General features: G+C 38.3%; 2 protein-coding genes across 2 annotated transcripts in view; both read right to left on the bottom strand.

The window, feature by feature from the left end:
- LOC141761310 (GTPase IMAP family member 8-like) overlaps positions 1-25,059 on the bottom strand; it is a 29,899-nt gene extending 4,840 nt beyond the window's left edge. Inside the window, exons 1-3 of the mRNA XM_074624645.1 lie at positions 24,665-25,059; positions 1,480-2,321; positions 327-390 (exon numbers count right to left, since the gene is read on the bottom strand). Coding sequence (XP_074480746.1) covers positions 327-390; positions 1,480-2,321; positions 24,665-24,671 — 913 coding nt within the window. The 5' untranslated portion in view covers positions 24,672-25,059. The remainder of the gene's footprint in view (positions 1-326; positions 391-1,479; positions 2,322-24,664) is intronic.
- On the bottom strand, positions 13,950-21,766 carry LOC141761076 (GTPase IMAP family member 8-like). The gene is made up of 3 exons (XM_074624294.1): positions 21,076-21,766; positions 18,249-19,166; positions 13,950-16,120 (listed from the first exon to the last, which is right to left on the bottom strand). Exons 1-3 carry the CDS (start codon positions 21,080-21,082, stop codon positions 15,129-15,131), a joined length of 1,917 nt encoding a protein of 638 aa, XP_074480395.1. The 5' UTR covers positions 21,083-21,766; the 3' UTR covers positions 13,950-15,128.
- Positions 25,060-26,587: the final 1,528 nt, after the last annotated feature.

Here is a 26,587-nt window from a genome sequence, read left to right as displayed (position 1 = left end):
TTGAATTTATTGACAATAAGAAAGTATGATTATCGTCAACCTTATCTTTTGACAGCACATGTGAATGGTTCTATGAAAAAAAGAAACTGAAAAGACATGTGACCAATCAGCTGTTTTATTTTTACAGTTATAACAAAATGACACATATTAACATAAGATATATACAGTATATAGAAAATAATCACTATTAAAGGGTAAACCCGTGATTTAGTATTTCACTCCCATAAAGTTTGTGGACTCACAAGAGAAAGATTAAAAAACAGTGTTTTTTCAATTTTTGGAAAGCTCCCCCAGAGCTACAGAAGACATTTTACAACAGTTTTTACAGGTTGAGTCGTGCTCCTCGAGGCGAGTAAACTGAACTGCTTGTGTAAAAATGGTGGCATGCCCCTTTTAAAATACCCCAATGTTATGGAGAGTCCATGACCCAGCAACCACTTTTAGATTTAAGATCATTAGTTAAACTGTGTAATCGATATGTGTGTATTTCCATTACTCCATTTACTGTTTATTCACTCAGTATTTTAAGAAAAGTAATCACAGTGGTTCTCTTTTCAGTTGACAGGAACCAGCACAAAGTTTGAAGCACAGACACAAGGACTTCCATAAGGTAAGAAGCCTAAATTTACAAATGAATGATAACAATATATTTTTTTTTTAATTAATATATCAATAGAGTTCTCCAGGGATGACGTATTTTTGTAGGCCAACAAGGAAGTTAGCATCGCCCTGGGCTCCCTCCACTAAAAGCCAATGTGATTTTTCCATTGGGTTTTTGATTATTGCAGAAAATAAGCTCTGTGGCAAACAAACGTTCATTATACTTACACGTTTTGTTCAGCAAGATAATCTCCACAAATTAACACCACTTTTATGATTTTTGAAGTGTGAATGCAATCGCCAGAAGTAAAAAGCGAACGTTAGGCTATAAACAAACTACACCACTGTCGCATGAGCGCAATTATACAAAGCAAAGCAGTAAAGTTTAGCGGTCAAAGGTCAAAGGTCAAGGTCACTGTGACCTCACGTCTGTCCCATTCTTGTGAACAGAAGGAACGTCTGGAGGGAATTTCTTCAAATTTGGCGAAAATGTCCACTTGGAATCAAGGATGAACAGATTAGAATTTATTGGTCGAAGGTCAAGGGTCACTGTTACCTCACCAAACACATTTTTGACCATAACTCAAGAATTCTTATGCTAATTATGACAAATTCACACAAATATCTAACAGGATAAAATTATGAAGTGATGACATTTTGGACAGACATGGATGTAAACTGCAACCTGACCTGCAACCACAAGGCGATAATTTTAGTTTAATTCTACTTCATTGTTCATTCAATGGATTCCAAGGCTTGTTTGTCTTTCATACAAAGCATTAAGTTTCTGGCTGGCGTCTAAAACTGTCCCAGCTTGCTCTTCCACTACTTCTGCCAGGGCTGGTGCTGTTATTTCTTCATGAAAGCTTCTTTTAATGCCTTCACAAATTTTGAATTGATCAACATGGCTGAGACAGTTGCAAGTAATCCAGCTATGACTGCGTAACCCACTAAACCTGTAATCCATGTCCATTCTGCATTGTCCACCTGCCTCTTACAGACGTTGCTTACAGCCTCCTTCCGGATCTCTTCCTGTGACATGTTTCCTGATGAGTGTCTGATGCGCTCTTCTTCTCTCTGTATTTCTCTCTCCACCCCTTGTAGCTTTTCATTAGCGTAGAATCCTCCATTGTTTTCTATCACTATCTTGTCTATGGTGTTGAGTAGCTCTGCCACCTGGACCTGGTTACTTCTGTAGTCGTCCTCTGCATTGTTCTTCCAGTATTTATTATCAACGACGTGGCACCGGCCTCCGCACTTCTTCACCAGATCACTCAGACCCTTACTTTGCTCGACGAACTCCTCCATTTTCAATCCTTCCAGGAGCTGGTCACCATGGGTGAAGACGATCACAGCATATTTTAGAGCATCTTCGGAGAAATAATCACACATTTGTGTGATTACAGCCTTCTCGTGCTCTGTGAATTTCTCCACTTTAAGCACAATGAGAAAAGCATGAGGCCCAGGAGCGCACTCTGTGATACACCTCTCTATCTCAGGCTTCAGCTCCTCCTCAGGCCTGCCTGGGTCAAAGAAACCAGGAGTGTCGATCAAAGTGATGCTTCTTCCATTGACACATTTGGTTTCGGCTAGAGAACAATGCGTTTTCAAGTCATTCGAATGGTTTATTTTGAATTTGGCCTCTCCAAATATGACGTTAGCAAGGCTGCTCTTTCCAACTCCAGTTTTCCCCAGTAGGACGATCCTCCTTGTGTTTGGCACTAAAAGAGAAAAGTGACTCTGCATCAGTAAATCAGTACATTTTTCTCGTAGATTTTAACTTGCCCCTTGGTTGTGTATTCCCATTTCCCATTGCACTACAATAAATACTACATAGTAAAATAAGGGCTGAGGTACAGAAAAAAAAAACATAAAATCACATGTCAAAAAGTCTCATTAAAGTTTATAAGTAAACGTTTCATAATAAATTCATTTTTGTGGATCGTGAGAGACTAGAGCTACCTTAAAGGTACACATTAGGAACATCTTTAAGGTACAGTGTATAGGATTTGGTGACATCCAATGGATTGGACCACACCGAGTACCCATTCATTCACTCCTCCCTTTCCAAGACTGCGGTAATGTGAGCCGCCGAATGCAAAACCGCGATACCACAGTTTTGCATCTCACGTTACCGCAGTTTCACAAGCGTGTCAGAGAACTACGGTGGCCTTCAGGTAACGTAAAATTGCGAAAGGCTTTCTCTAGAGCCAGCGTTTGGTTCGTCTGTTCTGGGTTACAGTAGAAACATGGCGGAGCAACATGGCGGACTCCGTGAAGAGGACTTGCTCCCTATGTAGATATGAAGGACTCATTCTAAGCTAACGAAAACACAACAATTCTTAGTTTCAGGTGATTATACACTAATGAAAACATAGTTATGAATATTATATTCCATTTCTGCTAATAGATCCCCCGAAATGTTACACACTGTTCCTTTAACTCTCTTAACTAATTATTCTGATAATTAACTCATGGAAACTGTCACACCTCATAGATTAAAAAAACAAAAAAAGATATAGAAAAATAAAACAAAAAAAATTACATTACATGATAATCCACAAATCCTGTTTGGATAAATCTTGATTAATAAGGTTTAAAGTCACATCTATCAGAGCTTATTTTATCATAGTGAATCAAACAAAAAAAACAAAAAAGCACCCCTTCAAACTAAAATATAAAATAAATATGTTTTAATTGTTTTTAGGGCTAGTTGTGAGTTTTGAGAATGACCACAAATCATACAGAATTTTAAATCATTTTTAAAATTTTTTGAATAAAAGTATTTGGTATTCATTGTTGACAGAGGAGCAGAAAAAAGCTTAACTTACCATCCATGCTGTGAAAAGTAGAAATCTGTGCAAAATATGAGATCCGCGAGACCTCCGTAAGTCTTTTCTCGTGCTCTCTCGCTCTGACTTGCCTTGACTTGCTTCATTTTTTCCTACCTGTCTGACTTGTTTCCTGGCTGCACGCTGATGGAATGATCAACACACATTGCACTTCTTTTCATTCAAGTACATTATTATACAGGCATCAATAAACTGTAACATAACAAGTCATTATATAGAACAAAAATGTTTAGCAGTTGCTGACAGTTCTTCCAAATGTTGAATATGTATAGTTTCTTGTCCAGGAAAATAATACTTTCACCCTGAACATTATGTCCAATTCTGATTTAAATCTTTGATTTTACTGTCACAGTATAATGCATAATTAACAAGGGCTAATTCTGTAGAATCAACACCCCAACTTAATCCTTTGCACAAGCTTACTGAAACTTAAATACATACAAAGACTTGTGAACATACTCATAGATATGTGGGTTTGATAGTTGGAAAAAGGGATTTATTTCAGTTTTAATACAAACAATGCATTAAGTTCAATTAAAAAATCATGTAGTTTATTAAAAAATCTCCATTCATGTTTATAAATTGATCTGTACATGATGAAGTCAGGATATATTCCAATCTTTGTTTTCTTTTTCATTCATTTTGTTTTCCATTTCTCAAGATATGAAACCCTGACTAGAACCGGTCTGGCAGCATAGGCGAGGCTTACAGGGTAAAGCAGTTTAGCATGACACTGCCTCTGCAACCAATGTAGTTGATATATTAGTCCTGACCCAGTATCATATGTCAAATAAGATTGGTTTCCAACAAAAAGGGACTCTGTACACACCCACAGTGTGGCAAAATGAAGACTAAATTGTAGTTGAAAGACCGAATGTGGGTTAATAAAACCCATCAAACGTATTTGCGAGTAATTGTCCATCCACCCAATGGTCCAATATCCGTCACCGGTCTGGTTATCAATGACAGCATTAGATCCCACCACCTCTCAAGCATTGCTGAGGCTCACATTTTGCCGTCCAAATTTCACGTAGACTAAACTCTACCATTTTATTAATGTGAGGGCCCTCAGCTGATGGGATGAATGGGAATGGTTTAATGAAAAAAGACACTTGGAAACACTTGTATCATTTGTCGATTTATTGTTGTATAATGATTAATTTTGTAGCAAAGAAAACACCCACGAAAACTGAATCAAAAGTTACATTAAAATTATGGAGGGCCCAAATAGATAATTTACCATCGTAATCTTTGGGCAAGCAAGCAAATGAATGGTACTGGATGTGTCAAACATACCATGTTAGATACAGTATAACAAATAAAACATACAATGCTTTCATATGTTCATGGTAAGTCTTCAACAAAAACTCTCAAGTCAGACGCCTTGTATGTAAACACAACACGATCTCACGACATTACAAGGACATCTCAGGTGATGAGGATACATTTTAGCCTTTTCACAGGTCATTTGTACGCCTCTCTTCATGTCATTTTTAACACCAGGCAACAAAACTACGGTAACTGCAGCAGTTAAGTTTAGGCAACAAAAAAAAAATAGTAGAAACAACATAACAGAAATACGGAACTCACGTCACAAATATCACTAATGTAAATTAAAAATAACTCAACAACACTTTCGGATACAAGCACCAATCTACTGGTTGAAAGTCCTGTGTTTGTTGGACCCATCCACCTCCCCTCCCACCTCCCCTCCCACCTAACATATGCAGCCTTTCTCACTTTTTATACTTCACTAGCTCTTACCGTAGAATATTTACATGGATTCGTTTACATTGCAGTCAGTACAGACTACATGGCGTACAAACGACACGCCAAAAGCAAGAATGGCGTTCTTATTACACACAAAATGACTTGCGAATTACCGTGTCATTCATACACCATTTTGTGCAACTGGGCTGGTAAACGTGCACTGTAGTCTGATGGACAGCAGAATATAAAATGCATATCATTCTCAATTCTAATTCTGTAGTTATTAATTGTACTGGTTCTGTAAATGCAACAACGTTTGCATTTGACATATTTTTGTCGCAATGCCCCATTACTACGGCTGTCAAAGTTAACGCAATAATAACGCAAAGTCGTTTTAATGCCACAATTTTTTTTAAAGCATTAACAACTTGCAATTTTTAGACTGTAGCAGGCTCAGTTTTAAAGCTAGAGAAGATACTGGCATCATATGAAACCAGAAAATCTAAGGAATCCATTGGTAACAACCATGTCTTGATAGCTCGTCGGGAAGAAAGTTAAATAACGCACCTAACTCGCGCTAAATTCTAAAAAAAAATTCTGACCTCAAGATATGTGAATGAAAATGGGTTCTATGGGTACCCACGAGTCTCCCCTTTACAGATATGCCCACTTTATGATAATCACATGCAGTTTGGGCAAGTCATAGTGAAGTCAGCACACTGACACACTGACAGCTGTTGTTGCCTGTTGGGCTGCAGTTTGCCATGTTATGATTTGAGCATATTTTCTATGCTAAATGCAGCACCTGTGAGGGTTTCTGGACAATATTTATCATTGTTTTGTGTTGTTAATTGATTTCCAATAATAAATGTATACATTTGCATAAAGCAAGCATATTTGCCCACTCCCATGTTGATAAGAGTATTAAAAACTTGAAAAATCTTCCTTTAAGGTACATTTCGAACATAAAAATGTTTGCGATTAATCGCGATGAAATATTTTAATCGATTGTAGTAGTAGATTCATATGTGAGCTGTAACAGAACATCATATAGACATTATTTTGGTGAATCTCAGAAATCTAGTATTTAGTCCTCTTTCCCGTGAGTCGGCTGTCAGCTCTATCACTTCCTATAAAACCACCTATAGCTCCAGCTGTTTGGCAAATAATGCTACTGTTAGTCTTCCATATTTCATTAATTTGTCACCAAAGAAAAGAACCAACAATACTGCTGTTGTAAGACCTGCCGTCCCTATGATCAGACGCTGCAGAACACTGCTTTTAGCCTGCGCTCTGATCTCTTCCTGCGACATGTTTGCAGATGACTCTCTAATGTGCTCTTCCTCTTGTTGTATATGTCTCTCACATGCTTGTAGCATCTCATTGGTGTAGCAGCTTCCTTGGTTTGCCTCAATCATCTTATCTATTGTCTTGAGTATCTCTGTCACCTGGAACTGGTTGCTCCTGTATTCATCCTGCCGGTTGTTCTTCCAGTATTTATTATCAATGACGTGGCAGCGGCTCCCGCACTTCTTCACCAGATCACTCAGATCTGCATTCTTATCGACCCACTGCTCGATCCTCATTGTCTCGGAGAGCTGGTCACCATGGGTAAAGAGAACTATGGCATATTTTAAAGCTTCTTCAGAGAAACATTGGTGCAGTTTTTTGATGACGTCCTTCTCTTGCTCTGTAAATTTCTCCACTTTAAGCACAATGAGAAATGCATGAGGCCCAGGAGCGCACTCTGTGATACACCTCACTATCTCAGGCTTGATCTTTTCCTCAGACCTTTCTGTGTCAAAAAACCCAGGGGTGTCGATCCATTTAATGCTTCTCTCATTGACGCATTTGGTTTCTGCTTTACATTCACTTGTTCCAGAATTGGGTGAATCGTCTACCTCGAACACAGTTTCTCCAAATATGGTGTTGGCGAGGCTGCTTTTCCCAGCTCCAGTTTTCCCCAAGATCACGATCCTTCTTGTTGATACTAGAAGAGAATAATGACTCAGTGTCAATGATATATATTACTTTAGTTTGTTTCTGGAGTTGCATGAGATATACAGTGAGAAAAGTAGCTCAAAAGTAGTGACGCTTTGCTGCTAATATCAGATTGCTAATTTAACTATATCTGTGTTCAGATTAATCTTAAATCTACTTATTTGGACATGGATATTAGGGTTGGGCGATATGATGAAATTTTCCAACCAGCCATCATCAGCCCAACAACCGGCAATTACAGATATATTCGCGCAGGTGTGTGTGTGTGCACGGCCCCCATCCCCCGCTGCTGTAGTTTCAGCTGGGAGGTCAGCTTTTCTGGCGGCGGAGCATCGCAAAGCACACTTCATTTAAACTCGAGAGAAACAAAATAAAGCTCACCAAAACCATCTTGGTTAGTCTTTCCAATAATCTCTTACTGTGGTTTGGTCGAAATAAACCCTTATTTCACCAAGTTAGATGTGAAATCATGCTGGCTCTGCATGTTGTTTCCCCTCGCTGGAGGTTGTGGTGGATGGGCGGGGGTCAAAAAACATAAGACTTTAGTTCAGGAGACCAGTTTCCAACACAGTTTCCAGTTATTTCGACCCAAACCGTGATCTTTTCCAAAAGCAAACTAAGTCGTTTTTGTCACGTATCTTCCATACTGAATTGATGCCACCTCCGGTGTTATTTTAACCCAAACCGTGATCTTTTCTTAAACATAACTAAGTAGTTTTATTAACTAAGCCTAAACAAGTTGATCTATTCCTTAACCTAACTAAGTAGTTTTGTTGCCTAAGCCTAACCAAGTCGATCTATTCCTAAACCTAACTAAGTAGTTTTATTGCCTAAGCCTAACCAAGTCGATCTATGCCTAAACCTAACTAAGTAGTTTTATTTTGAAAAGACTGGACCTGAAATTGACACGTACGTCAAGTGTTGCTGGACAGTCGTAGGAAAACGCACTTAAAATACGTTGTTGAAAGTCGTGCTGAGCATCACGAAGAAAAGGGAAATTCGTGTGTATGTACACAAATCAAATAGATTAAATTTTGTCCGTGAGACTGTGTTTGCTGAGCAGCGGCTGAGTGGCTCTCGTTCTTTGGAGGCAGATCATTAAATTAAATTAGCGAAATAAAATGACAAAAATTGCCCCAAAAAAACTGTACTAAGCCAATCGCTGATAGCTGATATATTCGTCCAATTGCCCAACCCTAATAGGTATGCATGTATTTTTGTTTGTATTTTTGTGGGGATGAGTAGAATGCTGTTTTATCTTTGATTATGGATTGCCTAGTTTTTACACAAAATCATGTATGACAAAATTAAAATCCATGAGGTACGCTTGTACGTATACCTTTTAACTCACCTCTATAAGCCTATCACTGTTCCTCACCAGTTGCATTGTATTGCGTGTGATTGGTCAGAGGTTGCTAAGGGGAGGAGTAAAATCTCATGGAAGAGTTTTATGAAATAACTACATGATCAGCAGCCAAACTCAATGCATTTTTCATTGCCATAGTGAGATTTTTCTCTGTTACATATACAATGCACTTACAGCTTTGATTATATGAAATACAGGTACTTTTCAAAATGAACCTGATCTTTATAGTAACTCATTTTAGTTTAGTGCAGTGGATAAAATTGACCATTTGCTGTCACTTGGTTAATAGGCAACTCTATGAGATGGCTCTTTACCCTCTTATTGTACAATATTCATAACAATATTCATGTAAATCAATTTAAACATTATACAACTTTAAACAAAAACACTCAGTCCTAATGTCATTTATTATGACAGTTTAAAAATGTACAGTGAAAATACTGAATTGTGTGTGTGTGTGTGTGTGTGTGTGTGTGTGTGTGTGTGTGTGTGCGTTTGTGTCTGTGTGTGCGTGTGTGTGCGTCTGTGTGTGTGTTTGCGTGTGTGTGTGTGTGTGTGTGTGTGTGTGTATAGAATAACTGAGAATAAGTAGCCATAACTTACCGCTCATGCTTTGAAAAAGCAGGAATCAGTGCAGAGTTAAAAATGACTCGGATCCCGAGGATGTTGTGACTGTGTGTCTTTACTTTTGCCTTTCACTTTGTTTTGCCACCTGTTTGACTTGTTTCTTGGTATGAGCATATCACACAGTACACTTCTATTTATAAGTGTACGCATTAATAATAAGCATCAGCTCTGTTGCATGTCAAAAAGCTACAGAAGCATGCAAATTCTCAAAATGTCAGTCACATAGCTTTACATAAGTAACCCACTGAAGCTCTGGGCATGTAATTTTTTCAATTATGTTTTTTTCTCAACCTCCATACTAACCATATACAGTTGTTACATACCAAACACTGATAACTAACATTCATCATTAAGGTACTGAGGAATTTAGGTGATTTACAACTTCTAACCTGCTGCTATCACTTGTCAAATCTTGTCACATCTTTTCCTCAACACAAACAAATGTCATTACATTTATGCAGCAGATATTCACAGTTGAAATTTTTGTTTTGTGATCATTTTTTTTATTGATTTTCAAGACATGCAACGGAAATTAATAACAAAAATGTTATAATTATAAACAAACATTAGTAAAACATAAAAAATTAAATTGTAAATTAAAATAATAATAAAATAGATACTTCTACTACTAATAATAAAAATAATAATATGTAATAATAAATAATAAATAAACCCACAAAAACAAAGCAAAGTTCGAAATATAAATTTCAAAATTAACCAATGCTTTTTTCCTGTATAGTAATCAGAGTCAAACAGTTTGTTTGTTTTTCAATGTAAACAATACTTTTAATTTAGTTGTTTTTGGCAAGTCAGACTAACACTGTTATTGATTTGTCATATTAAAAAGCACAATCTTATCCAATACCAAGTAGCGAACATAAGTACTACAATACTTGCTCTTTATTTTTTATCTTTAAAAAAGAGTGAATAAATGTCTGTATTGTGGTTATCAAATAATAACATTTAGGGTGTAGCTACTTAGATAAAATACTGTATATTTAAAATAAATGTTCTCATATATATTAGTTGCAATGTTTAAGTCGTGTTTCTTTATCAGGAAGTGTGAACGTCATGTTAAAATCATATGACCATCTGTTTCAACCGCCAAATGTTATTGCCCCAAATCATTATATTAAACTGCTCTCTAGTGGGCAGGTGAGTCAATTGTAGCATTTACAGTTTACAGTAAATTTTAACTGTACATTTACAGTTTTTTAAAGTACTGTAGTTAATCCTAGATGAGACCATTAAGACTCAAAGTGTTTATTTGGTCAACTATAGTTGACAAGCAGAAGTTTTTTGTTACTTCTTTCTTGTAACTGTAGAAATGGGTTAAAGATTATTCTGGTCTTTAATACACAAAAAAGAAAAAAAAAACTGAAAAGACGTGACCAATCAGCTGTTTTATTGTTATATAATATATTTATAACAAAGCGACACATGTTAACAGAAAATAAATATAAAGAATAGAAAATCATCACCATTAAAGGGTACACCTGTGATTTAGTATTTCACTCCCATAAAGACAAGAGACTCACAAGAGAAAGATACAAAAAAATCAAAATAAAAGCAGAGGCTGAGATATTCTGACTTTTAGTCTGTAGTATGTGTCAATTTCTGGATCTCAAAATTCTCATAATGTACCTCGAGCGTCTTTTATTATAGACCCACCTTGATCTCTAAATGTCCACTGATTTAAAACTCCCACCTTCAGTTTGTCTCATACTAAGAATAAACAATTATATTTTTTCAAACTTTAGAAACCTCTGTTAGAGCTGCAGAAGATACAATACGGCTGTTTTGTGCAGCTTGAGTAATGCTCCTCAAGCCTAATAAGCTGAATTACATGTGTACAATTTTTTTTGACATGCCTCTTTAAAACTAGGGATGCACCAATCTAACTTTTTCAGTCCCGATACAAATACCGACACCTGTGCTTTTGGCCGATACCAAGTACCGATCCGATACCAGTCTTTTATTAATAAGCTGTATGCCTCACTGTGTGGAAGTGACTGGGATTATTCTTCTATGTTTAAGGCAACATCAGGCTTGACATTGCTTTCTCAACTTTGTAAAATAAAATGTACCAAATGTATACATATATATATATATATATATATATAAATTTACTGAATTGTTCTTTATTATTAAAATAATAAATCGTACAGCAACTTGTTAAAAAAATCTTTAAGATTAAAATAAAATAAAAACAGGAATTACAATTCAAGTGTAAAACTTTTTCACTATTTTAAATTAAAATAAAATTCCAGTATATATTATATATAGTATATAAACATAGAATTGAATTGAATAGACCAGCCCCATTGTCACCGATACCTTATCCTGCTATTTGAGTCAGTATTGGCCCGACATCAAATCCAGTATTGGTATCGGTGCATCCCTATTTAAAACAGCCAAAGTCACGGAGAGTTCATGACCCAACAACCACTTATGGATTTAAGATAATTGGTTAAACTGATCATTCTTTTACACATGTATTTCCATTTTTGATACATTTTCTGAATATTGTTCCATTTACTGTTTATTTACAAAGTTTAAAGCACAGACACAAGGACTGATAATAATTTTACATGAGCTGTATGGGATTGCAACAATTTATATGTCAATGTCAACCACTCTTGTTGTTTTTTATTTGATTCTGCAATCAGTCAGCGCTTACTTTGATGGTGTTATTGTTGAAAGCAGAACAGAGACTGTAATCCTGTTTGTAAATGCAGGTCATGGTCTTTTTTGACTGAGAAGATCCAGAGAAGAAGATCCAACACCTCCAGTAGATGGCGAGCCTCCCAGCTTGGTTTCCAGGAACCCGGATCTACACGGCCACAGAAACAGCCGGATGAACCCTCTGCTTTGTGGTAGGATCGTGCCAGTCACCTGGATTGGTACCAGCTCGAACATACATTATACTTAGAGAGCGCACTCTCACCCCATTTATACCTGGTATTAAAATGCATATGTATCCGGACACATTATCCAGGTAAGGAAAAACACATGTTAATGCAAGATGTAAATGCGTCGTGATCGTAATGTGATCGGATCTGCCTGGCCACATCTGGAGGTAGTCTGGGCCCACATTGTGTTCGGATCTAAGGTAGGTGTTAACGCATCCGTCCATACGTCATCATTACACGACCGCACGAAAAACTCCTCGCATCAGAAGTTAGCTAACCTGATGGAAAGTTAAAGAAAGTAGATACAGCGTGGTAGAAATGGAAAATTCACGTCCCTGGAGCCACCAGGAAACGAGATGCTTATTAGCTTTATGGGGTGACAGCGCTGTCCAAGCAAAACTGGACAGTTCCTCAGAAATATGTCGATTTACGAAGACATTTCAAAACAAATGGAGGACGAAAGCGGGCGTTCAAGGACAATTTGCCATCCGACGTCCAAAGATACCATCCGACGTCCAACGTAAAGGTGAGTATGTAATCCTTCTAACGCTAACATTAAAATCTAATTGGGCTATTGTCATGACAATATCAAGTTGCTAATAACATTATATCTAGTGTTAGCTAATGTACAGTAAGAAAAACAAATAGCTGATTAAAAAACGCTTTGAACTTGACAATAGGTTCTGCTTTGAGATTATGGGACACTTCTTATTATCATTGCTTTGAGCAAACTGACGACCCCTGACTGAGTTAAATATTTTATGGATGTTTCATATTATATTCAATGCATAACAATAACAGTAAAGCACAACACATTTTGTATTTTGGTGAATTTTGAGCAAATTATTTCCTGTGAATGTTGCATCAGAGACGAGTTTTCCTATTATTTTTAGGAACTTCTAATACAATCCTCTGTTGTTTGTTACGTATTTTTTAACAATCATACATACTTAATAGGATTCTTTTTTCACAAGTTCAGAGTTTTGTTCTCCCTGACGCTTGGCCATTGTTCCATCAGCTCTTTGGTTGTTTTAACTTTTTACTTTTCTAATGCAGGACGAAGGATGGCTCTGTGAATATAATTTGTGTTCAGGTCTTCACTGTGCCCCTATACTGTTTATATCTTCAATAATAATTCAAACTTTAAAAATAACAATTTCATTTTTTTTTTTTTTTTTAAAAAAAATAATGAAATGAGATATATCCAACTGTATATTTAAAAAAAAAGGTTTTCTTATACCCCTTAAAATCAAGAAGACCTTGCGACCTCCCATGAAGCTTTGGCGACCCCTATTGTGTCGAGAACCAGTGGCTTAGAGGACTCTCTCAACACATCAGAAGAAAGGAGTTGAAGAGGACAATGGTCCATCCACAACCCCTGTGTGTCACCTTTTCATTCAGCCCACATTCCAAAGCAAGAGACCCCCTGCAAAAGAAGCAGGTAAATTATTCTGTATTCTTTTTACTTTTGAAACAGTTTTTGTACCTAATTTCATTAATTTCATAGTTTACTTTCTGCCAAGTATATCAGCAGCAAATACTACTTTCATAGGGATTCCGGTCATTACTGTAATGTGTGTGTGTCCAAATAATAGGAGGCAGTGCTGGAAGCAGCCGGAGAAAAAAATCCAACTTTGACACAGCACTTGAAGCATTTGCAAAGGCCATCACATCCATCTCAACAGCTGACAATGACCATCAACTACAAGCAGCACGACTCGAGCATGAGAGAGCAATGTTTGGGATGGTAAACAAGAATTAACATGAGACTGCTATCAGGCCTCCAAACATGGTATGAATATTACAAGATATTTTTTCAGAGCGTTGCACAGCATTGTTTTCATGCTGACAGTTATATAAAAAAAGGACCAACAAAATGTGTTCAAATTTACAATCAACTTTTATTCAAGGAAAAGTGTGGACAGCTACACACAGCAGAGCAACAAAACATGATGGAACTATGGATTCATTATGGCTTAGAGTTATGTTACATGTCACATTAGAATAAAACAAATATTGTACAAGAAAAAAGTATAAAGAGTGGCCTGCTGGATAGCTGATTAATAGATTTACAAGCTTATATCCTTTGGGTTGGCCACAGTTTAGTGATGGCTGCTTAGCTCTCATTTCCTGTGATGATGAAGGGATGCTGTTTAGCCATGCTAGTGGCAAGACTCTAAGGATGGCAAAGTTGTTCTATCTGATGGATTTCCATGACATTTTGTACAGACATTCATGCTTCCCAGACAATGAATCCTACTGACTTTGGTAATCATCTGACTTTTACATCTAGTGCCACTATGAGGTTGATATTTTGGGCCTTTAGTGAAATAGCTTGATAATTATTTAATGGGATGTCATCACATTTTAAAAAGATATCAATGGTGCCCAGAGGATAATTACTAGACTAGACTTTGGTGATCCCTTGACTTTTGCTCTAGCGCCACCAGCAGGTCAAAGTTTCTTTGGTTTATCATCAAATACCTGCAAAACTAATGAGCCTCAACTGTTCTTTGTGTTTTGTGGTAATTATCAAATGCTAACACGCTAAACTGAGATGATGAACATGGTTATATTACACCTACTAAACATCAGCATGTTAGCATCGTTATTATGAGCATTTTAGCATGCATTAGTTGTGCCTACATGGCTACTATACAGTTATCTTTGACAAACATGTTTGACTTCCTCTGTTATGTAATTATCCCAATGTACCATTCATAAATTGATTACTTTACCAAATAACACGTTATTTCCTCAAATAACATTTTTTGTTTTGTTTAAATGTATCAGTCATATTTGCCATGGTGACACATTGTAATCCACCAAGAACCACAACAATTTTTGCAGGAGCATCAGAAAGCCTGACATTATCTGATACGTTTTGGCAATTACAAAATACATATTACACATAAATAAGTACAATCAGCTCAATGGTTAAAGATAGTGTTGGGTAAGATTTTAACGCAATCTACAGGGAGATGTGAGTTTTCAATGATGAATTCTCTCCCCCTTCTTCAAGTCAAGAGTCATGGCTCATTATAGGTTTGGCTGTGATAGTCAGTACAAAACATAATCTCCCTCAACTTCGACAGATTGTGCTTCATACTTGACAGCCACTGCTTCCATCTTTGCTGCTTCCTCAGGTGTGTCTTCTCCCTCAGCTTTAAAGTACTTTGTAAAACATTTTATCGCAGCTCCCGCAGCCACAACTGCGCCAAATACGGTTAATGGCACTGATGATACAACTACACCCAATACTACTCCAAGAAGAGCTCCGACCAATACACCTGTTGCAATACCTGCCAGTTTGGTCGAAAGCCTCTTAGATACTCTGCCCTTAGCCTGCTCTCTGATCTCTTCTTCTGACATGTCTCCTGATGACAGTGTAATGCGCTCCTCCTCTTGTTGTATTTCTTTCTCCACTGCTTGTAGCATCTCATTGGTGTAGCAGCTTCTGTTGTTTGCCAGCAATGTCTTGTCTATTCTTTCAAGTAGCTCCTCCACCTGGAACTGGTTGGTCCTGTATTCATCCTGCTGGTTGTTCGCCCAGTATTTATTATCAACAACATGGCAGCGGCCTCCACACTTATTCACCAGATCCCTCGTTAACTTATTCTGGCACACAAAATCCTCAATTGTCTGTCCTTCAAGGAGCTGGTCACCATGAGTAAAGACAACTGTTGCATATTTGAAGACTTCTTCAGAAAAGTATTGGTGTATTTTATTGATTACAGCCTGCTCCTGCTCTGTGACTTTTTCCACTTTAAGCACAATGAGAAAAACATGAGGCCCAGGAGCGCACTCCGTGATGCACCTCACTATCTCAGGCTTCAGCTCCTCCTCAGATCTATCTGTGTCAAAGAAACCAGGAGTGTCGATCAAAGTGATGCTTCTTCCATTGACACATTTGGTTTCTGCTCGACATTCTCTTGTTCCAGAGTTGACAGTGTGGTCGACCCTGAACAGTTTCTCTCCAAGTATGGTGTTTCCCAGGCTGCTTTTTCCAGCTCCAGTTTTTCCCAAGATGACAATTCTCCTTGTGTTTGACACTGGAAGAGAATAACGTCCATCAATAATACTGAACATTAGTCTTTTAACTGTTAAATTAAAATAAAAATCCCCATTGGTCAGAAATCAATTAGTACTAAAAAATAGCTGCATTAGCATAATAAGGAAATTAAGAAAGGTATCAATACATAACAAGTAGCTGTTGATTCACTCGGCCTTCCCTTCTTACTCTTTTATGAGGCAAGTAAGAAGCCGTGCTGTCTTACTTGAAATAGTCTGTCAGAACATCTTACGCTGATCTTACACAGATCTTTGTTCATTAGAAAGAGAGAGGAGAAAGAAGGGACCGAAGTTTGGGAAAATTATGTTAACTCTTGATATTCTGCAGAACCTATACAGTAATTCACGTATTTCACAGTTATGACATGCTACCAAAACAGCGGGGGTAGAAAGGTAATGAAAGGTCAATTTGCAATTTTGGCGTCAATTTCTAGTCAGCGTAGGGAGGAGGTCGGGCTGGATGATGGGTCAAACACTGGACTTTCACCGAGGAGACTGGTGTTTGCGTCCCGTGTGAAACCAAAAGTAACGTATTTATTTTAACCCAAACCATGATCTTTTACTAAACCTATCCAGGTAGTTGTGTTGCCTAAACCTAAACATAATTGAGAATGCCGAGAACGGCAATTAGCTACGAGCAGTTAAAACACTATAACATTGATATACGCGTATCTAGAAATGTTGATGTGAAATGTATTTTTTGTTTTTATCCGTGGTTTGCAGAAATGTACAATGCTGTTTTATTCTGGTGACTGGGTTGTGTGGCAGTTCCACGACAATGAGTTGGTTACACCTTACGCTAAACTATAATTTCTACACTGTAAGTTTCAAACGTTATAGAAAAAAGTGATAAAGTTTGATTTTGCAACATCACTATCGAGCCAAGCGATTTTCTTTTGTTTTCCTCCTAAAGTAATTGCTGAAACTTTGCCATTCACATAAGTTGGGTTGTTATAAATCTTATAGGTACATATTTTTATAATACCAAGAATAATAACACTAAAGGCCCTGACACACCAAGCCGACGGTTGGCCGTCGGCCAGTTTCGAGCCGTCGGTGAGCGCGTGTCGACCTAGGTTTTGCGGTGTGTCCCGCATCGTCGCTTCTAGTCTGCCCATATTGGAGTTTTTTTTGGCCGATTCAGTATGTTCTTTCCATTTTTCATCTTCATCTCATCTGATCGTTCTAATACACGGATATTTTCACAACGACATGGCCATCTGGAGTGAAGCTAAGTGGTGTGAAAATGGTCGGCAAATGCCGCTTTGTTTCATGTACGCATCATAACAACGACTTGTATATCCGCAGTCCTCGGTCTTCCGGTTTCTCTTTTTGAATGACGAATACAGACTACCGCCGCCTGCTGCTGTGAAGAGTTATTTCACCTCACACAAGTGCAGGACGTACGTGGTAGTTGGCCGTTGGCTGTAGTCTTTGCGGTGTGCTCAAGTGCAACTTTTTGGCCAAGACTCAGGCGACGTGAGGCGACACAACAGGTGGCCTTCGGCGCCGCTAGTTCTCTTAGGTCGATTTGGTGTGTCTGGGCCTTAACAACAAATATAAGAACAATAACAACAGGATCCCTACGATTCGATTCATACTTTGACATAACATAACAGTAGCAAATAGAACAAGACAAGCATCAGCAATATGAGTCCACGACGTCGCTCAAAACAAGCTCTAAATGGACACATATTCAAGTCTAGCCATGTCATTGCTCTTCCTCTTCCTCTGCATACTACCAATGCTCCCATCACAGACATGAGCCAAAATAGACCTCCTATAAACTTTCTTAATATGCCTCCTGCTCCTCCTGCTATTAGTCCTCCCAGGTTTAACGTTGCTATCATTGTTGCTGCTGCTCCTCCTACAGCTGTAACTACTGCCCCTACTGCTGCAGCTACTACCATGAAACCCCATACTGCTCCAGCTACTGCCTCTACTGCTACAATTGCTGTTGCTGCAGCTACCTAAATCCCAATATTGCTGCACTTACTGCCTCTACTGTTGCTGCTTCTAACCTGGAAAGGATCCTAAATAGACTACCTATAAAGTTTCTTAATCCGCCCGCTACTGTTGTTATCCCAGAAAAGATCCAAAATAGACTACCTGTGAACTTTTTTAATCCACCACCTGCTGTTGCTCGCCCTCCTTTTTCTGCTTTTGTTTCTGTTGCTACGTCTTCTGCCTCTTTGGTTGCTGCTTCTACTTCCTCCGCTACATTGCCCCCTGTTTCCGGCAACACTACAACAGCTGTCCCAAAGGAAGCTTCCTCCAATGATTCTGCTGCAGGACCTGTTAATTTGATCCACACATTCTTAGAGACAGTGCTGTTAGTCTTACTGCTGGTGCCTCCTCGTGGCATTTTTCCAGCTGATGTTCTGTTGCCCTCTTCCTCTACTTTTCTCCTCACTGCTTGCAGCATCTTCTTGGTGTAGCAGCCTCCTTTGTTTTCCAGCACTATCTTGTCCGTTGTGTTGAGCAGCTCTGCCACCTGGAACTTGTTGCTCCTGTATTCATCCTGCTGGTTGTTCTTCCAGTATTTATTATCAACGACGTGGCACCGGTCTCCGCACTTCTTCACCAGGTCACTCACAAGCGTATTCTGGCGGACAAAATCCTCAATTGTCTGTCCTTCATCGAGCTGGTCACCATGAGTGAAGACAACTGTTGCATATTTGAAGACTTCTTCAGAAAAGTATTGGCATATTTTAGTGATGACAGCCTGCTCCTGTTTGGTAAATTTCTCCACTTTAAGCACAATGAAAAAAGCATGAGGCCCAGGAGCGTACTCTGTGATGCACCTCACTATGTCCTCCTCAGGTCTATCTGCGCCAAAGGGACCAGGAGTGTCGACCACAGTGATTCTTCTTCCATGAACAGATTTGGACCCTGCTTGACATTCACTTGTTCCACAGATGGACGTATGCTTTATCTCGAACACATCCTCTCCAAATAGGGTGTTAGCTAGGCTGCTTTTCCCTGCTCCTTGTTTTCCCAGCAGAACTATCCTCGTTGTTGTCAGCACTAGAGGAGACAAATGGCAATGTAAAGTTAGTGCTGTACATTTGTGTCTGAATGATGTTTTTACCGGCCGTGACAGTGACGCTGGTTTTGTTTTTCACCTTGTGAGTCTGTGTGTGTGTCATCATGGCAAACTGTGGTCCTGGAGACACCTACTGTGGCGAGAACTACCACAGAAGAGGTTTTGTGTACTCTGCCAGGTGTTTATATTTTGGTCTGTTTGTGTGTGGACATATTTTATATATAACAAGATGCAGTCACAAAACTTTACAGGTGTGTAGTTCAGATCAAAATGAAGGCCGAGGTCGAAGATGGGCGTGGTCCGAGCAAGGGGGCCTTTACGCCCCCGGGCTGATTTGGCGTCGCGGCTGGTGTGATCCCAACGCAAGATGGTCTCTAGTTCTATTTAGTTGTGGTGTTGCAAGAAATACTATGCAAAGTGCAATTATTCTCTAAATGACGAGGAGTAAGTAACACAAAACAAACTTTAGGCATTTACTTCACACAGAAACTTCACACTGGATATTGTGATTTTGTGCCGACTTACAGTACACAGATTGCAGCCACTTAAGTAATGAGTGTTTGTCTTCATACTGTTTGTGATGTTTGCTTGACAAAGCATGACCAAAAGCTCAGAGATCAAAATATATTTATATAGGGATATATTTCTCGATGTCTCCGTGTTTGAGCAACACATATTGCTTTTGTTTTCAGACATACACTTTTTGCCAGCTTAAGTAGGCTAGCAACAATCACAATAACCTTCCAATAATAAATGCTAGCCTACATAACAGAAACTGTATCACAATATACAGTATGCAAATTTTGATTTGCTCTAGTATTCTTTCTAGGATAGGTAGGTAGGTTGTTTGGTCCACCACTTTGGTCCATACTGAAATACAACTACTGAATGGATTGCTTCAAAGTTTAGTACAGACATTCATGGTACCCAGAGAACACTTTTCCTCTTGCTACACCGTGAGGTTTATATTCAGGATTTTGAGTGAAATATCTCACAACTATTGAATGGATTGCCATGAAATTTGGTACATGCATCTATGTTCCCCTCAGGCTGAATTACAATAACTGATCCTATAACTTTTCATCTGGCGCCACTATAAGGTTTAAGTTTTAATGTGTTCAATACTTTGGTTCAGGACCAAATACCTGCAAAGCTAAATAGATTTCTATTAGCCTCAACTTCTTATGTTTGTAAACTTTTCATCGCTATGCTGAATACAAATCCTTACTTCCATGAAGGAGTAGTGAGCATGGTTGTAAATAAATCATTGATACTCTTGGATGGGGTTCTCCTCTACCTCTAAACCTCTACAATCATAGATTGTACCGCCTTCATGCCTGCAGCTGCATTTCCTTCTCTCTACTCTCATCAGTTGGCCAAAATCTCTACCCAAATGGTGATCTGTGCTGCCATCTACAGGCTGAAATATAGTACAATGCTGCATCACAGCTTGGAGTGTTTAGTTGGTTTAAGTTTCAGTTCCTATTGAGTTGCACTCTCTTACCCTTTCTCGAAAAAATAAAAAAAGTGAAACTTTGCTTTTATTACCTGATATCACCTGCTACTTTATAGCAGCTGACAAAACTCTTAGAAACACTCTGCTCAGATATAGATGACAATAGACTACTCTGCTGAAATGTTACTGGCCACAATGGTCGGTGCGTCACAAATACCAAACAGTTGACTCATCCTCTCACACAGGAGGCTGCATGCGTGGCTTTTTGGCTTGATTACAATAGTTAGCCTACAGAATGTTTTAAGTGCCGTCATTCTAATGACCATTTATTCAAAATATGACTTTCCTTCCTTCCCTGACTTTTATTCAGAGAGAAATGTAGAGTAAGCAGTATTAACAAATAATATTAACTGAAAGAAGTAACATTTACTTACTGTCCATGATGTTAGAAGAGAAATCAGTGAAGAGTGCTGTGTCCTGTTTGTCTTTTCTCTTGTGCTCTGACTGCTTTTATGTTATTTTCACTTTCACTTGCTGCAAGTATGTGTGTGCATGTGGTGGGGGGAGGGGGAGTTTACCTTACCAAGTAAAAACTTTCTTTGCTCAAATAACAACTTTTCATAGGTTTCAATTTATTCGATGGTCATATTTGTATCGGTGACACATTGCAATCCACAAAAAAACATAACTATTAAAATTATGCTGTACATACATTAAATGACATTTCCTGGTAAGCTTCTGCAACAGGAAACAGCGAGCAATGTTTCAACGCAGACAGAAATACAGCCAGCAGTGTACACTACTTTGATTTAAACAATTTTAAAGATTTAATCTATGAATGCTGTTAAAAATGTTTTATCTTTGTGGCTACAGTTTACAGTACGCATGCACTAAATAAGACTGTCAAACAGACACTGTGGTTAGCTTGTGAGACACGAATAAGTAACTAAAGTTTGAACCTCAGACAATAATTACAACCCACTACATATTACTTACGAATAAAGATATTCATCCAAGTGGTTAAATATTGTTTAGAACAACATTTTCATGCAATTTACAGGGAGGTGTGATTTTTAAATTATACTCCCCCTGTCTTCAGGAGTCACAGCTCATTGTAGGTGTTAACTCTTATTAACATCATTTACTTCATCTGAAATAAATGTATAGCCATTCTTGACAACCTTTGCTGCCCTCTCTACTGCTTCCAATAGTGTGTCTGCTTCCTCAGCTGCAAAATATCCTGTAACAACTCCTACCAACGCTCCTGTTACAGCAGATGCCACTGTAACACCGATTAATGATGTTCCAGCTACTCCCACCATTGATGTTCCTCCTGCTGCTGCTCCTATTCCTCCTGCTACTTCGGCTCCTATTCCTCCTGCTACTTCTGCTCCTAATCCTCCTGCTGCTGTTCCTATTCCTTTTGCTGCTGCTACTCCTGCTGTGACTAGTATAGCTAGCCCCGCCTTTAAAGCTGCGACAACTACTCTAACCATCACTAGTACACCAAAAAAAGCTCCCAACAATGCACCTGTTGCAGCACCTGCCAGTTTGATAGATACTCTGCCCTCAGCCTGCTCTCTGACTTCTTCCTCTGACATGTGTCCTGATAACTGTCTAATGAGCTCCTTCTCTTGTTGTATTTCTTCCTCCACTGCTTGTAGCATCTCATTGGTGTAGCAGCTTCCCTCGTTTGCTTCAATTATCGTGTCTATTGTTTTAAGTAGCTCCTCCACCTGGAACTGGTTGGTCCTGTAGTCATCCTGCTGGTTGTTGTTCCAGTGTTTATTATCAATGACGTGGCAGCGGCCTCCGCACTTCTCCATCAGATCACTCATGATCTTATTATTGCGTACAAAATCCTCAATTTTCTGCCCTTTAGAGAGCTGGTCACCATGAGTGAAGAGAACTGTTGCATGTTTGAAACATTCTTCAGAAAAATATTTCCTTATTTGTTTGATGACAGCTTTCTCTTGCTCTTTGACTCTATCCACTTTAAGCACAATAAGAAAAGCATGAGGCCCAGGAGCGCACTCTGTGATACACCTCGCTATGTCACGCTTAATCTCCTCCTCAGGTCTATCTGTGTCGAAGAAACCAGGGGTGTCGATCAAAGTGATGTTTCTTCCGTTGACAGATTTGGTTTCTGCTCGACATTCTCTTGTTTCAGAGTTCACAGTGTGGTCGACCCTGAACAGTTTCTCTCCAAGTATGGTGTTTCCCAGGCTGCTTTTTCCAGCTCCAGTTTTTCCCAAGATGACAATTCTCCTTGTGTTTGACACTGGAAGAGAATAACGTCCATCAATAATACTGAACATTAGTCTTTTAACTGTTAAATTAAAATAAAAATCCCCATTGGTCAGAAATCAATTAGTACTTAAAAATAGCTGCATTAGCATAATAAGGAAATTAAGAAAGGTATCAATACATAACAAGTAGCTGTTGATTCACTCGGCCTTCCCTTCTTACTCTTTTATGAGGCAAGTAAGAAGCCGTGCTGTCTTACTTGAAATAATCTGTCAGAACATCTTACGCTGATCTTACACAGATCTTTGTTCATTAGAAAGAGAGAGGAGAAAGAAGGGACCGAAGTTTGGGAAAATTATGTCTCTTGATATTCTACAGAACCTATACAGTATTTCACGTATTTCACAGTTATGACATGCTACCAAAACAGCGGGGGTAGAAAGGTAACGAAAGGTCAATTTGCAATTTTGGCGTCAATTTCTAGTCAGCGTAGGGAGCAGGTCGGGCTGGATGGTGGGTCAAACACTGGACTTTGACCGAGGAGACTGGTGTTTGCGTCCTGTGTGAAACCAAAAGTAACGTACTTATTTTAACCCAAACCATGATCTTTTACTAAACCTATCCAGGTAGTTGTGTTGCCTAAACCTAAACATAATTGAGAATGCCGAGAACGGCAATCAGCTACGAGCAGTTAAAACACTATAACATTGATATACGCGTATCTAGAAATGTTGATGTGAAATGTATTTTTTGTTTTTATCCGTGGTTTGCAGAAATGTACAATGCTGTTTTATTCTGGTGACTGGGTTGTGTGGCAGTGCCACGACAATGAGTTGGTTACACCTTACGCTAAACTATAATTTCTACACTGTAAGTTTCAAACGTTATAGAAAAAAGTGTTAAAGTTTGATTTTACAACATCACAAAAGAGCCAAGCGATTTTCTTTTGTTTTCCTCCTGATCCTCTGACTTTTCGTCTAGCGCCACTATAAGGTCAAAGTTTGAATTTGTTCAATACTTTGGTTCAGGACCAAATACCTGAAAAGCTAAAGACATTTCTATTAGCCTCAACTTCTTGTGTTTGTAAACTTTTCATCACTATGCTGAATAAAAATCCTTACTTCCATGAAGGAGTATTGAGCATGGTTGTAAATAAATCATTGATACTCTTGGATGGGGTTCTCCTCTACCTCTAAACCTCTACATCATAGATTGTACCGCCCTCATGCCTGCAGCTGCATTTCCTTCTCTCTACTCTCATCAGTTGGCCAAAATCTCTACCCAAATGGTGATCTGTGCTGCCATCTACAGGCTGAAATATAGTACAATGCTGTGTCACAGCTTGGAGTGTTTAGTTGGTTTAAGTTTCAGTTCCTATTTAGTTGCACTCTCTTACCCTTTCTCGAAAAAATAAAAAAAGTGAAACTTTGCTTTTATTACCTGATAAATACTTTATAGCAGCTGACAAAACTCTTAGAAACACTCTGCTCAGATATAGATGACAATAGACTACTCTGCTGAAATGTTACTGGCCACAATGGTCGGTGCGTCACAAATACCAAACAGTTGACTCATCCTCTCACACAGGAGACTGCATGCGTGGCTTTTTGGCTTGATTACAATAGTTAGCCTACAGAATGTTTTAAGTGCCGTCATTCTAATGACCATTTATTCAAAATATGACTTTCCTTCCTTCCTTGACTTTCATTCAGAGAGAAATGTAGAGTAAGCAGTATTAACAAATACTATTAACTGAAAGAAGTAACATTTACTTACTGTCCATGATGTTAGAAGAGAAACCAGTGAAGAGTAAAAAACATTTGGATCTACCAGATGGCGGTCCTGTGTGTCTTTTCTCTTGTGCTCTGACTGCTTTTATGTTATTTTCACTTTCACTTGCTGCAAGTATGTGTGTGCATGTGGTGGGGGGAGGGGGAGTTTACCTTACCAAGTAAAAACTTTCTTTGCTCAAATAACAACTTTTCATAGGTTTCAATTTATTCGATGGTCATATTTGTATCGGTGACACATTGCAATCCACAAAAAAACATAACTATTAAAATTATGCTGTACATACATTAAATGACATTTCCTGGTAAGCTTCTGCAACAGGAAACAGCGAGCAATGTTTCAACGCAGACAGAAATACAGCCAGCAGTGTACACTAGTTTGATTTAGATTCTCCTTGTGTTTGACACTGAAAGAGAATAATGTCCATCAATAATAATGTACAAACATAATCTGTCTTTTAGCTGTTTTAATATACAAGAAGATACACATGAGCTCAATTACAATAACAATCCTCATTGGTCAGAAATCAGTTGGAACTTAAATAGCTGCATTAGTATTAAAAGAAAATGAAGAATGGTGTCAATACATGAAATGAGGCCAGTGAGCATCACGAACATCTCATATATCTAATCTCTTCTAACAATCACTGTTCAGCAATATAAGATCAGATATTGTGGTAAAGAACACTGAGGATTATTTTGTAAACAGCTTTAAATAGGGATCATCAAGTCTTTGTGGTCCTGATCCTGATCTGAATCCTTTAATATTGGGTATCAGGCACAGAGTCCGATCTGATACTTACATTTACCTAAATTTAGATTAAATGTGTATCTGACACATTGAAATAACAGCTTTAGACTACTACATTTGGCACACCTCATTTTTCACAAGCTACTTTATCCAAATACTGGAGGTCTTTATTTTAAACTATTACATTGATAAGCTTAAATTACTGATGTGATATTAAGTTAACTTAAGCAAACTTTGTTCGTTGCAGCAGGCTCAGTTTAAAAGCTAGAGTGAAGGTACTGGCATCATATGAAACTAGGAAACCTAAAGAAACCATTGGTACCAATCATGTCATACTAGCATACTATTTGTCTCAAAGGAGGCTAAATAACGTTTCAAACTTATGCTAAATTTTGGCGAGGAAAAACTGGCATGGCCATTTTCAAAGGGGTCCCTTGACCTCTGACCTCAAGATATGTGAATGAAAATGGGTTCTCTGGGTACCCACGAGTCTCCCCTTTACAGACGGGCACTTTATGATAATCACATGCAGTTTTGGGAAAGTCATAGTCAAGTCAGCACACTGACACACTGACAGCTGTTGTTGCCTGTTGGGCTGCAGTTTGTCATGTTATGATTTGAGCATATTTTGTTCTTAAATTAAATATTTTAATTGATTGACAGCTGTAATATAAATATGCAGTATATATACACATATATACTATATATATATACTAAATAAATATATTTATATATATATAACCTTAGCAAGTTAAACATTAGCCTAAGCACCAGTATAAGGTCAAAGTTGTACTTCCATGAAGGAGTAGTGAGCATGGTTGAAAGTAAAACATTGATATTCTTGGATGGGGTTCTCCTCTACCTCTAAACCTCTACATCATAGATTGTACCGCCTTCATGCCTGCAGCTGAACTTCCTTCTCTCTACTCTCATCAGTTGGTGAAGGGGAGATAATATTGGATTTAAACCTAATGTGGCCAAAACCTCTACTCCAGTGTTTCTCTTTGCTGCCATCTAGAGTTTCAGTTTCTCTTTAGTCACACTCTCTCACCCTCCCTCTTTACTTTACTTTAACTTTACTTTTATTACCTGAGAAATACTTTATAGCAGCTGACAAAACTCTCAGCAACAGTCTGGTCAGATATAGATGACATAGAC

This window comes from Sebastes fasciatus, chromosome 22 (genome assembly GCF_043250625.1).
Source record: "Sebastes fasciatus isolate fSebFas1 chromosome 22, fSebFas1.pri, whole genome shotgun sequence".
NCBI lineage: Eukaryota > Metazoa > Chordata > Actinopteri > Perciformes > Sebastidae > Sebastes > Sebastes fasciatus.
This window is presented reverse-complemented; position numbering and strand designations above follow the sequence as displayed.

Excerpts from the sequence above, each read along its gene's own strand:
- LOC141761076 (XM_074624294.1), bottom strand. Across the intron at positions 16,121-18,248 it reads TGGATTAAAAAAGTTCACAG|TGTCAAACACAAGGAGAATT; the intron begins GTAGTCTATTTT and ends ATTCTCTTCCAG.